This window comes from Myotis nattereri (genome assembly GCF_964212035.1).
Source record: "Myotis nattereri genome assembly, chromosome: 7".
Taxonomy (NCBI): domain Eukaryota; kingdom Metazoa; phylum Chordata; class Mammalia; order Chiroptera; family Vespertilionidae; genus Myotis; species Myotis nattereri.
In genome coordinates, this window is record NC_138082.1 from 57,513,771 (window position 1) to 57,526,650 (window position 12,880).

General features: G+C 37.8%; 1 protein-coding gene across 1 annotated transcript; it reads left to right on the plus strand.

Moving 5' to 3' along the window:
* Positions 1-778: 778 nt before the first annotated feature.
* ERMN (ermin) lies at positions 779-8,422 on the plus strand. The gene is made up of 3 exons (XM_081095967.1): positions 779-1,287; positions 1,932-2,024; positions 5,142-8,422. The coding sequence occupies exons 1-3, from the start codon at positions 1,047-1,049 to the stop codon at positions 5,636-5,638; spliced, it is 831 nt and encodes a 276-aa protein (XP_080952093.1). The 5' UTR covers positions 779-1,046; the 3' UTR covers positions 5,639-8,422.
* The last annotated feature ends 4,458 nt before the right edge of the window (positions 8,423-12,880 follow it).

Here is a 12,880-nt window from a genome sequence, read left to right on the forward strand (position 1 = left end):
TGTAAGGTATAAAAATAGATGAAAAACTGCCATTCTCTGGAGCCAATCCATTGAGATTCTGCTTCCTGGCAATTGTCAACAGTTTGGCTCAAATAAACTCACAAAATTCTTTACAGGTTTGAATGCTTTTACGTTAACACCAGCATCATGCAGTATCCATAGAGAATATAGAGACAATTTCTGATTGGAGGAGGCAGAACTTCATGGGGGAAGTTATGTGAGGGTTTTAAAGGATGGGTTGGGCTTCAATAGATGTAAATAAACTAGAGAATAAGAAGCTATAGACCAAATGCATTACTCTAAAATTGTAATCTTTTTGCTATTAGCAAGATGGCAGAATTTTTTTTTTTCTCTCTTAAGTCCCTTCTCTGGGCTTCTGAAAGCAAAGCATGGGATCTGCTGCCAGAACTGCTTCTAATGAAGTTGTCCTGTTTACAGGTTTTTGATAAGCTGTTTTTATTCTTGAATAAATAAGAAACGATGCCATTGTCCCCTACAAAATAGCTCAGGCTTTACTTGAACAAAATCTGTTTGGAAATGTTAAGCTGGTTTTACAGAACTAATATGCCTCAAGGTGGTCATTCTCTCTGGATTAAAGCTGTGGAACAATTGTGGCTCCTGTTACAAGGAAAATAACAAAAGGCCATTATGAAAAGGGACAACAATCTCTGTTCCCAGAGGGGGGCTGACAAGCTGAAAGTCCCCCTCTACAAGCCAACACAAAAGCCTGATTGCCTCCAATTGTTTGTTTATGTAAATCAAAGGCAGCCATTAATTCTGGGGCTGCTAAGCAGCAAAGAAGGTGGCGATTGGCCCAAATCTTGCTCATGGGCTGGTGGCAAATCTGACAAATACTATTGCTTTTATTCTAAACTGCTCTCTGGGCACCTTTAGAAAAAGAAGCTTGTTATTATGTACTAAAGTAAAAAAATTGTATTCTTAGAGTCGGAGTTGGAACTATAGGACTTGAAGGCAAGAAGGCTTATCAAGGCTCGGTTTACTCAGTTTCCCTAAAGCTCTCTCTAAATTGGACTCAACTGTACATCATGACAGATGTTCCAGTGACATTTAGCCAGGTTGAGTGTAATGGCGATACACCACCTGAAAACGGTAACCCACCAATCCCCAAAACCAATGATGAGGTCAGAGATGTGGATGGCACCGCACCACACTACAGGGTGGAACCGAGTCTTGAAGATTTGCCCACAGAAGGAAATCAGGAGAAAAGTGAAAAATTACAAGGGAAGATGCTGCTCAACTGGCCCAAGGATGAGAAGACTCTTAAAGGTAAAACATTTTCCTTCTTTTCAATTTGCTTGATTTGATTTGTAAACTCATCCAGGATTCTTTTGATAAATTGTCATGACAGGACTGTGATGTACATCCTCCCTCCCCCATCCCTGTCCAGATGTGGCCCCTTTTGCTACTGGGGCTGCATAGTATTAGGACTAAACTTGTGCCTCGGGTTCAATCCAGGCTTATCTACTTGATAGCTCTGTGATCCTGGACAACTTTCCTAGCCTCCTGAAGACTTAGTTTTCAAAAGGCAGAATAATGACATTTGTCAGGTTGCTGTGAGGATTACTCAGTATTGGTTAAATGTTAGCTACTGTTATTTATTATTCTTATGGACAGCTCCATTATTATTTGAGCAAAGGAATTCAGAATTTCCAATTTTTCTTCTAAATATACCATAAAGTGTTTGAATCATGGTTATATACCTAAGATATGGAAGGAAGATTAGCATATGTTTATAAATAAAAGGAACCAAGGAAAAAATGAGGGGGAAGAGGGAAATAGCTATTTTTAGTAATCACAGTTAAAAATCAATTGTTAGAGTCTGAATTAATAATTTATTTAACCCTGAACTACTTAAGCATTAAAATATTAACCTAGTGTGCTTCCTCCCCCGCCCCCCCCCCCCCCACCAGAAAAACCAGAAGAGCATCTCTTCATTGTTCATAAGGCCATCACAGATCTTTCTCTCCAAGAAACCAGTGTTGATGAAATGACATTCAGAGAAGGTAAGAGGAACTGCTCCATTTTGTACACAATTTGTCTGACTGGGTGTGGGTGCCAGTTTTGGCATGGGATGTTGTGCGAGTGTAGTGCTGAGAAAGCAACCCAGGCAATGCCTTCCAAAGCTCAACGCTGCTGTAGGCAGATAAGAGAGTCTTGATTATCTGTGGGTTCCACCTTAGAAAATATTCTAGAAGCTTCAAGACAGACTATATGGATTGGTGTAACTGATTGTCACATTTTGACCTGACAATATGTCTGTCATCTGTCTCTTAGTAAGTTATTCCACTAAATCAATGTTTTTTAAATTTATTTAGTATCTCAAAATTTGTGTGAGTCAACTTGTGAAATATAAATGTTTTCAAAAGGGTTTATCCTAAAAGTTTACCATTGACATACATACAGTTTAAAATAATTTTATAAATTTATTTGGTATAAAGGAAAATTCCAAGCCTCTGAGGTAAACACAAAATGGTTACCTCATTCTTGTCAAAGAAATCTCCCAGGTGGTAATTTTAATTGTATTTTTCAGAATAAAAGCATTGTGAGAATAAAAAAACAAACAAACACTGATTTTTAAGTGACTATATTGTATTTCAAATAAACTCAAGAGACTAAGAGACACACAATCTTTTAGACTTCTCTTCTAAGGAGACACCTATACTCAAGAAATTTCCAAACACAGAGAAGGATAAAAACCGATTAATTAATAACGTGTGTCCTCTCTTGCAGCCATAAGCCTCTTATCTCAAAACTGAAGTCAGCTTGTTAGAACTAAGCAATTTAGTTTAGTTAGGACCTTAACAGGAAAAATATTGATGAGATTATTGGTTGAATTTAAACATTACATACTAGTAAAATAGTAGATGCCAGGGAAGACATGGATGTGATTGGCAGTTTCCTGGGTTTGTCCACTTTGCCTGGACACCTCTCAGACTGCCACTGACCACAAGCAGTGGTCCGCTGTGTAGACACTTAAGGAAGAATGTAGTAAACAACAGGCATTGTCAAGCTCTTACCTTATCACCGATAATTAGTCACTTAAGCCCCTGTGAAATGAACTAAAACTCTTTGCCCTGATCTTTGTGCTTCCAATGTAGGTTTTGAAAGCAGGGATCTCAATTTCCATCTAGAGCCCCTTTCAAATTTCTAATCAGGAATTCTAGTGGAGACAACAGTTTTCTAGGATCTTTCATTTTTATCATATAGAGAACAAAAGCAGTCTGGATTTTGAGAGTAGTGGGTCTAAGGGTGAATTTTCCCCTGAATGAGTCCTTTTGTTTTTGGTGGAACATATGTTTTTCCTGTAAGCTAGAGGTATATGTTTCGTTGTTTTGTTGCCTTTTATGTTCACAATGACAAGCAGCTATAAAGTCTCCAAAGAGAATATTCCTGGGTTAAAGAAAAATAGAAAGATGCTAAAAATATTGAAGAAAAACTGTAATTTAAATTCAAGAAGTAATTTCATGTATGACAACTCCATGCCCGAGTCATGAATATGAGCAAAAAGATCATTTTATTTGGTTCTTATGGAAAAAATAAAACAAAACAAAGTTCAATATTCTCATGCACATTTATTTATAGAGTAAACAGCATGGGCCGGGTATCTGTGCACATGAGTTAGAAGTGAACAGTCCATCTTCAACTCTATTTCTTTTTGTAAGTTTACCATTGACACCTCTAGTTGGGAAAACAAAAGAATAAAAAGAGAATGAAAAATATGTGATGGAAATGAACTTGTGAACATCTTTCAGTGAAAATAGAAAATTGTGGTGGGGAAGGGCAAAGAGAAACCTCATCTCTTACTTTAGGTCAAGGCTCTTAGAGTGTTGAAAGGGAATAGCGGACCCAGGCCTGACAAGGACTCAACACAGGCAGTATTTCTGAGTCATGCGCACTGCAGACAGACGCTTCCTACACAAGTCCTCTGGGGTGAAAGCTCACAGAGCTACCTCTACTCTCTGATAATTAATTCTTTTTTCATTCTCTGTAAATATTGTTGAGAGTATCCTAATAGGATCCATTTGCAAAGTGAAGTTTGCAATGAATTAAGTCTTTTAAAAATCAGGACATGATACCAAACAACCTGAATTAATTAGTTGTCATTAGGGACATGTCTAAAGCAATAGGCTAATCTAGCACTATGTAAATATGACTCAACATTATTTTTAAATCTTGGCTCTCTAGAAATTCGTAGCAGGTATCAGACTAAAGTGTGTGTGCTTTGTGGGTTTGGTTTAGCCTCAGTTCATGACTTCTGACCATCTGTGGTTCTCTGCTCCTCCTTCTATACCTGGTACCATAGGGCAGTGATGGCGAACCTTTTGAGCTCAGTGTGTCAGCATTTTGAAAAGCCCTAACTTAACTCTGGTGCTGTGTCACATATAGAAATTTTTTGATCTTTGCAACCATAGCAAAACAAAGACTTATATTTTTGATATTTATTTTATATATTTAAATACCATTGAACAAAGAAAAATCAACCAAAAAAATGAGTTCGCATGTCACCTCTGACATGCGTGTCATAGGTTCGCCATCACTGCCTTAGGGCAACTCTGAGAAGCGTGGGGGCAAATACTGAATGTGCTACTCTGAGCATGACAGACAGGAACCGTCCTTGTTTTTACTATTGGAAGGAAGCCATCTTCATTTCCCTGTGAGATATTTTTCTAATTTTTTCTGAGGAGGGTGTGTGTGTGTAAGATATAGGTCCAAATATTTATTTTACATATTCACATTTAGTCATGACAAGCTAGACACATTTTTAGAAGTGTATCTCAGCGAATACCGGTCTCACTCAATACAGTAGTCCACAGCAACAACAAATCCATAGTCAAGTGAGGTTGAGTTGCTAACTTTCTTGGAGATTTACAATATTCTTTAGCATTTGAAAGGCTTGAATGAATTCTGAGGAAGCTCACTTAACAGTGTTAAATGCAATGTTTTCCAAATGAATTTGATGGGCTAGCCCACTGTATGGTATAAAATATGTTAGTAATCCACAAAAGAGTATTTCATAAAACAAATGTGGGGAAATGATTGTCCAGAAAAATAATTTTGAGAACAACATCTGAGTTTTTGGAATCTCTGCACATCTCAGCTATCAATTGATTTTGCTACAGGGCATCCGTGGAAGAAGATTCCTCTGAGCAGCAGTAACCAGGAAATAAGTAGACAAAAGGAAAGGATTGCTGAACAACCTCTAGAAGAGCGAGAAGTTGGGGATAGGAAGAACAAAGCTTACCAGGCAACTGAAATCGAATGGCTGGGATTTCGAAAAGCTGGCCAAGTTGATGTGTTGCATGACGAGGAGCAAGAGGTTTGGGATGAAGAAACTAACAATGAAGATGATGATGAAGATGAAGTTCGAGTGATAGAATTTAAGGAAAAACACGTAGAGGGTTCTCACTTCAAAGAGGAAGGTGATCCAAGTGAGGACTCCCCGCTGAGCAGCCCCAGTTCCCAGCCTGTGACCCCTGATGAGCAGCCACCTTTTGGGAAGAAGAGTGATATTTCCAGAAATGTGTATTCAAGATACAACACAATATCCTACCGGAAAATCAGGAAGGGGAATACCAAGCAAAGAATTGATGAATTCGAGTCTATGATGAATTTATAAACTAACTGGATCTGAGAAGTTCTCAGCCCCACTAAAGCAAAAGCTAATTCTGTTTTCCTGAGATGCATCTTTGTACCCCTTATGTCAGTTATCCTCTTAAAAGATGTGGAAGCTTCTTTTCTGTTTCACTGTAGAATAATGTGGAAATAACCCTAGGCAAAATCCAGTCTGGTAACTTCAGATCAAAAACATTTACGTTTATTTACGGACATTTGCTTTTTAAAACTTCACTAACATAGCACATGTGATAAGCCCTGAACAGCTGGAACCCCTGGGGAATCTGGCATGATTTGGCTTTAAAAGGAGCAGCGCTGGGAAATACAGTCATTCAGTGCAGAGACCTATTTGATATGATTCCTGTATTTCTTTTGGGGTCTTTCTTCCTGGACCCTGAGGCTGATAGTCTGTTGTTAACCCTTTCTTAACTTTTAAGCACTATTTTATAGACTCCGCCAGTAAACTTTTCAAAAGACTTCGCCTTTCTTATTACCTTCAAAAGAGATTTTAAATGGTTTCCTTGGCATGTGCAGAGTGAAAATTTGGTACAGGCTTCTTCCTCACTGTTACCATTCACTGAATTTTCTCACTAGAGGAGCTGAGCAATTGTGAGTCCGGAGAATTCTGTTTACTGAATGTTGCCTTTATGCTCTCAAGATGAATTAAATCCATTGTGAGGTTGGTACAGGGAGGGGCTACACAATTGGTGGGCAACAGACTAAAGAATTATATTGGATAGTTTTATTTCTGTGACAAAATAAAATCTAGTCTAGCAAAGTGAAAGTCATTAAAAATGAAAATGAGCGCCTTAGTACGTCTTAAAAAAATACCCCCTCTTTATTATCACACTTTTCCTTATTAATTATATCTCAGAATAATTTTCTTTCCTTAGAAACCTGAGACAACTCTAGTCATAACTGTACTAGTTACTATGAAAATGGAAATAATTATCTGGGAATATTCTCAAAGTAGAGTGTGAGCATGCATTTTTAGTGAGAAGGCTCTGATAGTTGTTGGGAATATATGATTCACTGGACTTCAGCCCAATTCGAGATGCTTAAGTGGAGTTTCATCAAACCAATGTGTCAAATAATGTATTGAATATGTATGAAAAAGGAGAGTCTATATTCATAGGGATTTCTTAGATAGTTTCATAATTTTTTATTTCACGCTTCCATATATATTATCTGGTATTTTCTGTGGCCACAGATAAAGGTATTTTCGGGCCCTGCAAATAAAAAGACAATTCCTTATTGTCCGACTGTAATACAGTCTTCATTGTGCTAGGCAACATTTGTTTCTTTCTTTTTTATTTTGTAAAAAAACCCCACTTTCTCCCTTCACAGATTATTGCTTATTTATGTGTAACAAATCCCAAACATTCTAATGGGAAATTCTTTCATTCTTCCTGGTCATGTAATATATTTCCATAGTATCACGTGCTTTTAGTTAGTGTTTACAAGGCTCAATTTTGAAATAAGATTGCAGTGCTCCTCTTATTCTTTCAAACAGATACTTGGCAACCTGAATGTGTAAATGTTCTGCCATCCTTCATCCGTAGAACCTGTAGCTTTCACTCTTGACAAGGCAAGTTTTCAGATAAAGCTAGGGAAATCAGGTCTTTATTAATAAATGTAGATAGAAGGTGAATGCACTAGATCAATTTCCTGTTTATTTAGATCCTCTAAACTTGTCCATCAGGACAACCTAGTTTCTTTTCTGGATTACTGATGACCCCTACAATTTTCTATTTAACTTCAAAGCTCAGTGTTGGGTTAGCCATCACAGAACAGGATCATATTGTTAATCTACTACCATGAACAGGGCCTATATTTTAAATTATTCCAAGGGAGATGATGATGTGGTCTATGGCCTTTTGATATGGACAAACAACTAGCTCTTTTGCAGCTCCAATGCATATATATAGTAACCGTGGCCTTTTTAGCTTTGTGCTTTTACCAGACAATGCCGCATGAAAGATTTTGTCAACAAAGATTCTTCAGGGCATATTTGATGAGTACATACTTAATGCTCATGGATGAGGCAATGTAGTTGCAAAAGAGCACTGAAACTATTCTTGTTTTAAAAATGTATTTTTATTGATTTTAGAGACGGGGGAGGAGAGAGGGAGAGAGAGAAAAAAACATTAATGTGAGAGCAAGACATCTATTGGCTGCCTGCTGCACACCCCCCACTGGGGATTGAGCACAACCTGGGCGTGTGCCCTGTCTTGAATCAAACCAGCAACCTGTTCGTGCATGGAATGATGCTCAGCCAACTGAGTCACACTGGCCAGGGCTGAAACTATTCTTTGACATTGCCCTGTGCTGCTGCCATTTTATATTAAGGCCACAGAGTTAGGTGGCCATAAATAACATGACAGAGATGGGTGGTTATTTGATTCTTCGTAACCTAGGGAAGACAAGGGACTGGTTCAGATTGCATGAGGAATTTTATTACGTTAGAATACAAATTGGTAGCTATACAGGAAAGTTTACCACTTTTGTGATTCAAGGTTCCCGGCTGGAAGAAGGACTCTGGTATTTGGGAGGAGGGAGAGTTGATTTATTGTGAGAATGCTGATATTTCTTACATGACTTTTAATTTTCTTCAGTGGCTGGATGAACAGGAATTAATAACAGCTCTATTTCTCTGTCAATTTAAAATGTACCTTTAATATAAGGCTAATTTTGAAGACACAGAATATGTCACAGTCTATCCATCCAGTAACAAATTAATTACAGAAATTCTGTGTCTGACTTGTTCTCAATAAAAATTTGGATCCTTGTTTTTGGTGTCTAGGTTTTATTTTCTTTAGCTGACCTTTAAAATTGAGAAGGAAACCTTGCATATCAGCAGCTATTAAGAAGATCAATAAATGCTGCTTCAGAAATCAAGAGAACATGCTATTTCAATTCATTTGCATTGTTTATGTCTATAGGTCTTCAAATGATTGTATATGAAATTGCAAAAATTTCTAATGGGTAGTATGTAATGTTCATGAAAATTTTCTATTATTTTTACAGGAACTGAGCTATTGTTTTAGATGCATCTTAACTCCAAAACTTGAAAAAAAATCTTTGTAGTCATGAAGGTAATATATGTAAACTATGCCAATGCTTTTATAGTAATTGTTTCTGCATATTTACATGGGGTAGTACTCTTGGTACACTTACAAATGGCAAATGGATATTTAAGTTTTTCAAAGTGATATTAAAAATATTTAAAATAAGTAATAATAGAGAATTATGGGAAAAGATGAAGCATTCGTGCATCATAATATGTTTGACCATATGAGAAAGGCAACTCCATTTTTTAAAGCTTGAACTTCCATTGTCCTATAAAAAACAAAAAGGGCTATAAAAAGTAAGGTAAAAAGTTATAGAAAACATTTGCCAATATTACAATATCAGACTATATATATAAAAGGCTAATATGCTAAGTGTCTGACCAGACGCTATGTTGCACACTGACCACCAGTGGGCAGACGCTCAATGCAGGAGCTGCCAAGCTGCAGTGACTTGGCAGTGGCAGTTCTCAGGTGATGCATCCCGAAACCAGAGAAGAGGGAGCCCAGTGGGGTCGCGCGATTCCAGCTTCTGCCGTGGATTATGTTGTTACTGGGGCACTGTTGGCCCCGAATCTGGTTTACTGCACACTTGAGTTTGCGTTCCACATCCTGTACAACAGCAACTTTGCAGAGTGCCCTCTTGCACTACAGGACCCCTCGAGGGATGTAGGAAAGCTGGTTTCGGCCCAATCCCAGCAGGCCAGGCTGAGGGACCCCCACCTGCCAGAGGGACCCTGCTCACTCCACAGGGAGGGACAGCGGGAGGTTGCTCCAGTGCGTGCCCAGCCCATCTCGCCCAGTTCCGCCCCATCAGCCACCTTCTAATTAATTTCTTTTAAACATGCACAAATCCATGCACCAAGTCACTGGTAACATAATAAATATGAATTCCAAAGTGTGTATACAGCTCATAAAGAACACAAGGTGACTAGACCATACAATCAACAGAAACTCAGTGACATGGGTAGAAATCAGCAGTAGGAATCAGTCAGATACATGGCAAACTACATAATCAAATGATAATGTCTAGTAATTAATTGCCAGCTAAGGAAACTTTTGAAAATGAATTTGGAAAGTGATTTAGATTTTTACTTGGAAACTTCAAAATCAAACATTATATGTTTGCTTCCTTCTTTATAATAACTTCAGTTGTTCAGAGGCAGAAACACTGGGTACTTAAAAATATTCAAGTTAACTCCAAATTCTTGTATACTCCATAGTTTTAATCTAGTTTTCCCCATTGACAAATGTTTTCAGATAATCAAAAACAAAATTCACTAATTTTACCTTTGCCTCCTCTCATTTTTATCACCACCTCTTATAGCTAATGTGTATAAAACCAGCAACATTTGGGCAGTTGATTTAAAGGAAGGTATTAAGGCGTGTGTATAACCCTAACCTGAATAACAAACATTTTGAAGATTTAGGGTTTGATTACCCCTTTCAAGTATGAAAAAGAATACCCAGACTGAAAGTCCACCTGCACTTTTGTCCAGAAAGCCAGATGCAGACAGAGCTATGCACTTAAAAAGAGAGTTAAAAATCAAAACCTATTTTTTTATTTTTTTAAAGTAGAAACTCTTGGTTTTACTTTCTCCCAATTCAAAGCATAGAATATAGAGATGCATATATACATACATATATGCATAAAAATAAATATGTGTGTATTTGTATATATTCACATATACAAACATGCACATATCTTTACAAAGATCAATGATGTGGGAAACTGTTTATTGCCTTCACTATCTGATAAGAATAGACAGAGAACTCCCCGAAATCACCCCCCCCCCCAAAGGCTGGGTGCCTTTGAAGCCCTAGCAAAGGTCTGAGCTAGGCGCCACCTCTGTTTGTCCAGACAGTGGTAGCTGAAACTACTCCCCCATTTATTATTATGTAAATCCTTGCTGATGGGCTAGTCTGCTTGTTACTAGGGGGTCACCTGCCTAAGGGCTATGCTATGGGTGCATCCCAGATCAATAAAAGCTTGGTGAGGCCTGAGCACGGAGGAAGTCCTTCGGGACTTGCCGCCTGGTCCCCCAATATTGCAAAATTATCTCGTGTCTTTTTCTGTCATTTGCTGTGCAGCTTCTCTTTCAGATACCGAACCCTACTCCACGCAGAACGTGGAGGGAGTCTTACTCGACAAATATTTTTTCAATAGTCAAGATCTGCTATCAAAAATTTTAGTTTCAATATCTAATATAAAGGATATATATATTATGACTAGTATTCTAAAACTGGCAAATATCTATCAATCAATAATAAAATAGCCTCTGTTTTTAAAGAAATTATTTGTTATTTGATGGCAACTGTCATCATTAGGGACTCAACATATTAGCAGAGTTGCTCTATTTGCTGGAAAATGAGAATTTCATGTGTGTTTTTGCAAAGCAACGATTCACTTAAACTTGCAAAGAGACCCTAATTGGAGTGGTAATTATTAGTTGACTCATTAGGTTGAAAACAGAGGCAGTAAGTCTCCTTAGTGTAGTGGTATTTTTTTCTTTCTTTTTTTTTAGATATAGGCACCAACAACACCTGAAATACCGTCCAATAAACCTCATCAGGAGTATATAATACTTTACATGGTTTATTCAAACCTGTCCATGAGATGACTATTTGCCAAAAATAAATATTTTCTACATTAGCTTTGGTTAGTGTTCCTTTTCTTGTTGCAAGACATTCTGGCTTGTAGGAATTGTTGAGTAACCTATGCAAAAGTTGTTTGTTGCAAAAACACTATGGTGGCAACACATAGAAGTAAAAATTACAAGTCTCGATTTATGCTTTAAATTAAAGGACTCCTCAATTTTTTACTTCCCACCTTTGTTCAGAGCTCTCAGCTTTGATTAATGCTTAGGGGAAGAAAGAATTGGTAATATTCAAAGAGAAGCAATCTCTCTATAGCCACTTCTCCCTCTCATATTTATTCCAGAAAATGGAAAAGAACGTGTCCAACATGAAGTCAAGGAGATAGACCACAGCAAAGCACGTGGGGTTGGCTATCCGTAAGCTACACTTCAGCTGTTTAACAGAAGGGGTGCAACTTCTATTTCCTGACTGTAGAGCATCCAGGAATGAAAACAAAGAGGTTTGATTCCACAACCAAAGGATTTTAACTGAGCTCCACTGAGCTGACTGCCTACTTAAAAAAAGAAAGAAAAGAAAAGAAAAATCATAATAACATGGCATAATGAAAGAGACTTTCTTTCCTCTTTTTTTTTTTTTTTGAGCCACATAGAATAAAAATTAGGTTTTTAGCTATTACAGTGGGATGACATTAGACAATCCCTCTCAAGAGCCATCCTCTGGTCTGCGTAATGAGGAGAATGAGACCTGCCTCTCCGAGTTGTGCACAACACTGAGCTGTGCCTAGCACAGAGTAGGTACTCAAAGATAATTTGTTTTCTTTTTTTCCCATTTACTCCTTGTCATTTCCTTGTTTTTATCCAAGGTATTGGGCCTTCATCTGAGGCATAATTTATTTCCTGTGTTTGCATGTGGAAGTTAAATTAAAGGTGTTAACACCAATAAAGATGGTACTATCTGGTACATCTCAACCCCATTATCTTTCATGAGAGCCTTCTGAAGATCACTGTAAGCGATTCATGAAATCACGGTTGCCCAGGGAAATGGAATTCCTATACTCTAACAGCATTTTTGCCCCTTTACAATTCCTAAGGCCATACTAGAAACAAGGTGTTTTAAAAGCTAAAAGAGTATTTCCAAATTAGTGTGGAGAAGCCAACAATGCATCGTGATCAGGATACATGACGGTTTTTGGCCCAGTGAGTGACAGCTAATTGCATGTCAGCAAGCAGAATTGAGGAAATTTGATGCTGGTGATAAAACATCGTGGTACCAACAACAGCTGTGCCATCCTTTGGGGATGAGTGGGGTAGAAGCTTTGGGTAGCTATTGAAAAAGAGAAAGAAATGGTGCAAACTGAAAAGCTCAGAAGCACTCAGATGGTTTGGTAAGTTAGTTTTTGGTCAAATAAGTCCTTCAAAATATGGTAAAAGCTACACTTGTGTATAAGGTAATAGACATTTTTCTAAGAAGGGCAATGACTCAAGTCAATCAAGGAAAAACTGTGAAGTCCCCAATCACACAGCCCCTATAGAAAAGTTTAGGGCTAATAAGGGTCCTATTGTGTCCCTTCCAAGGGTTTT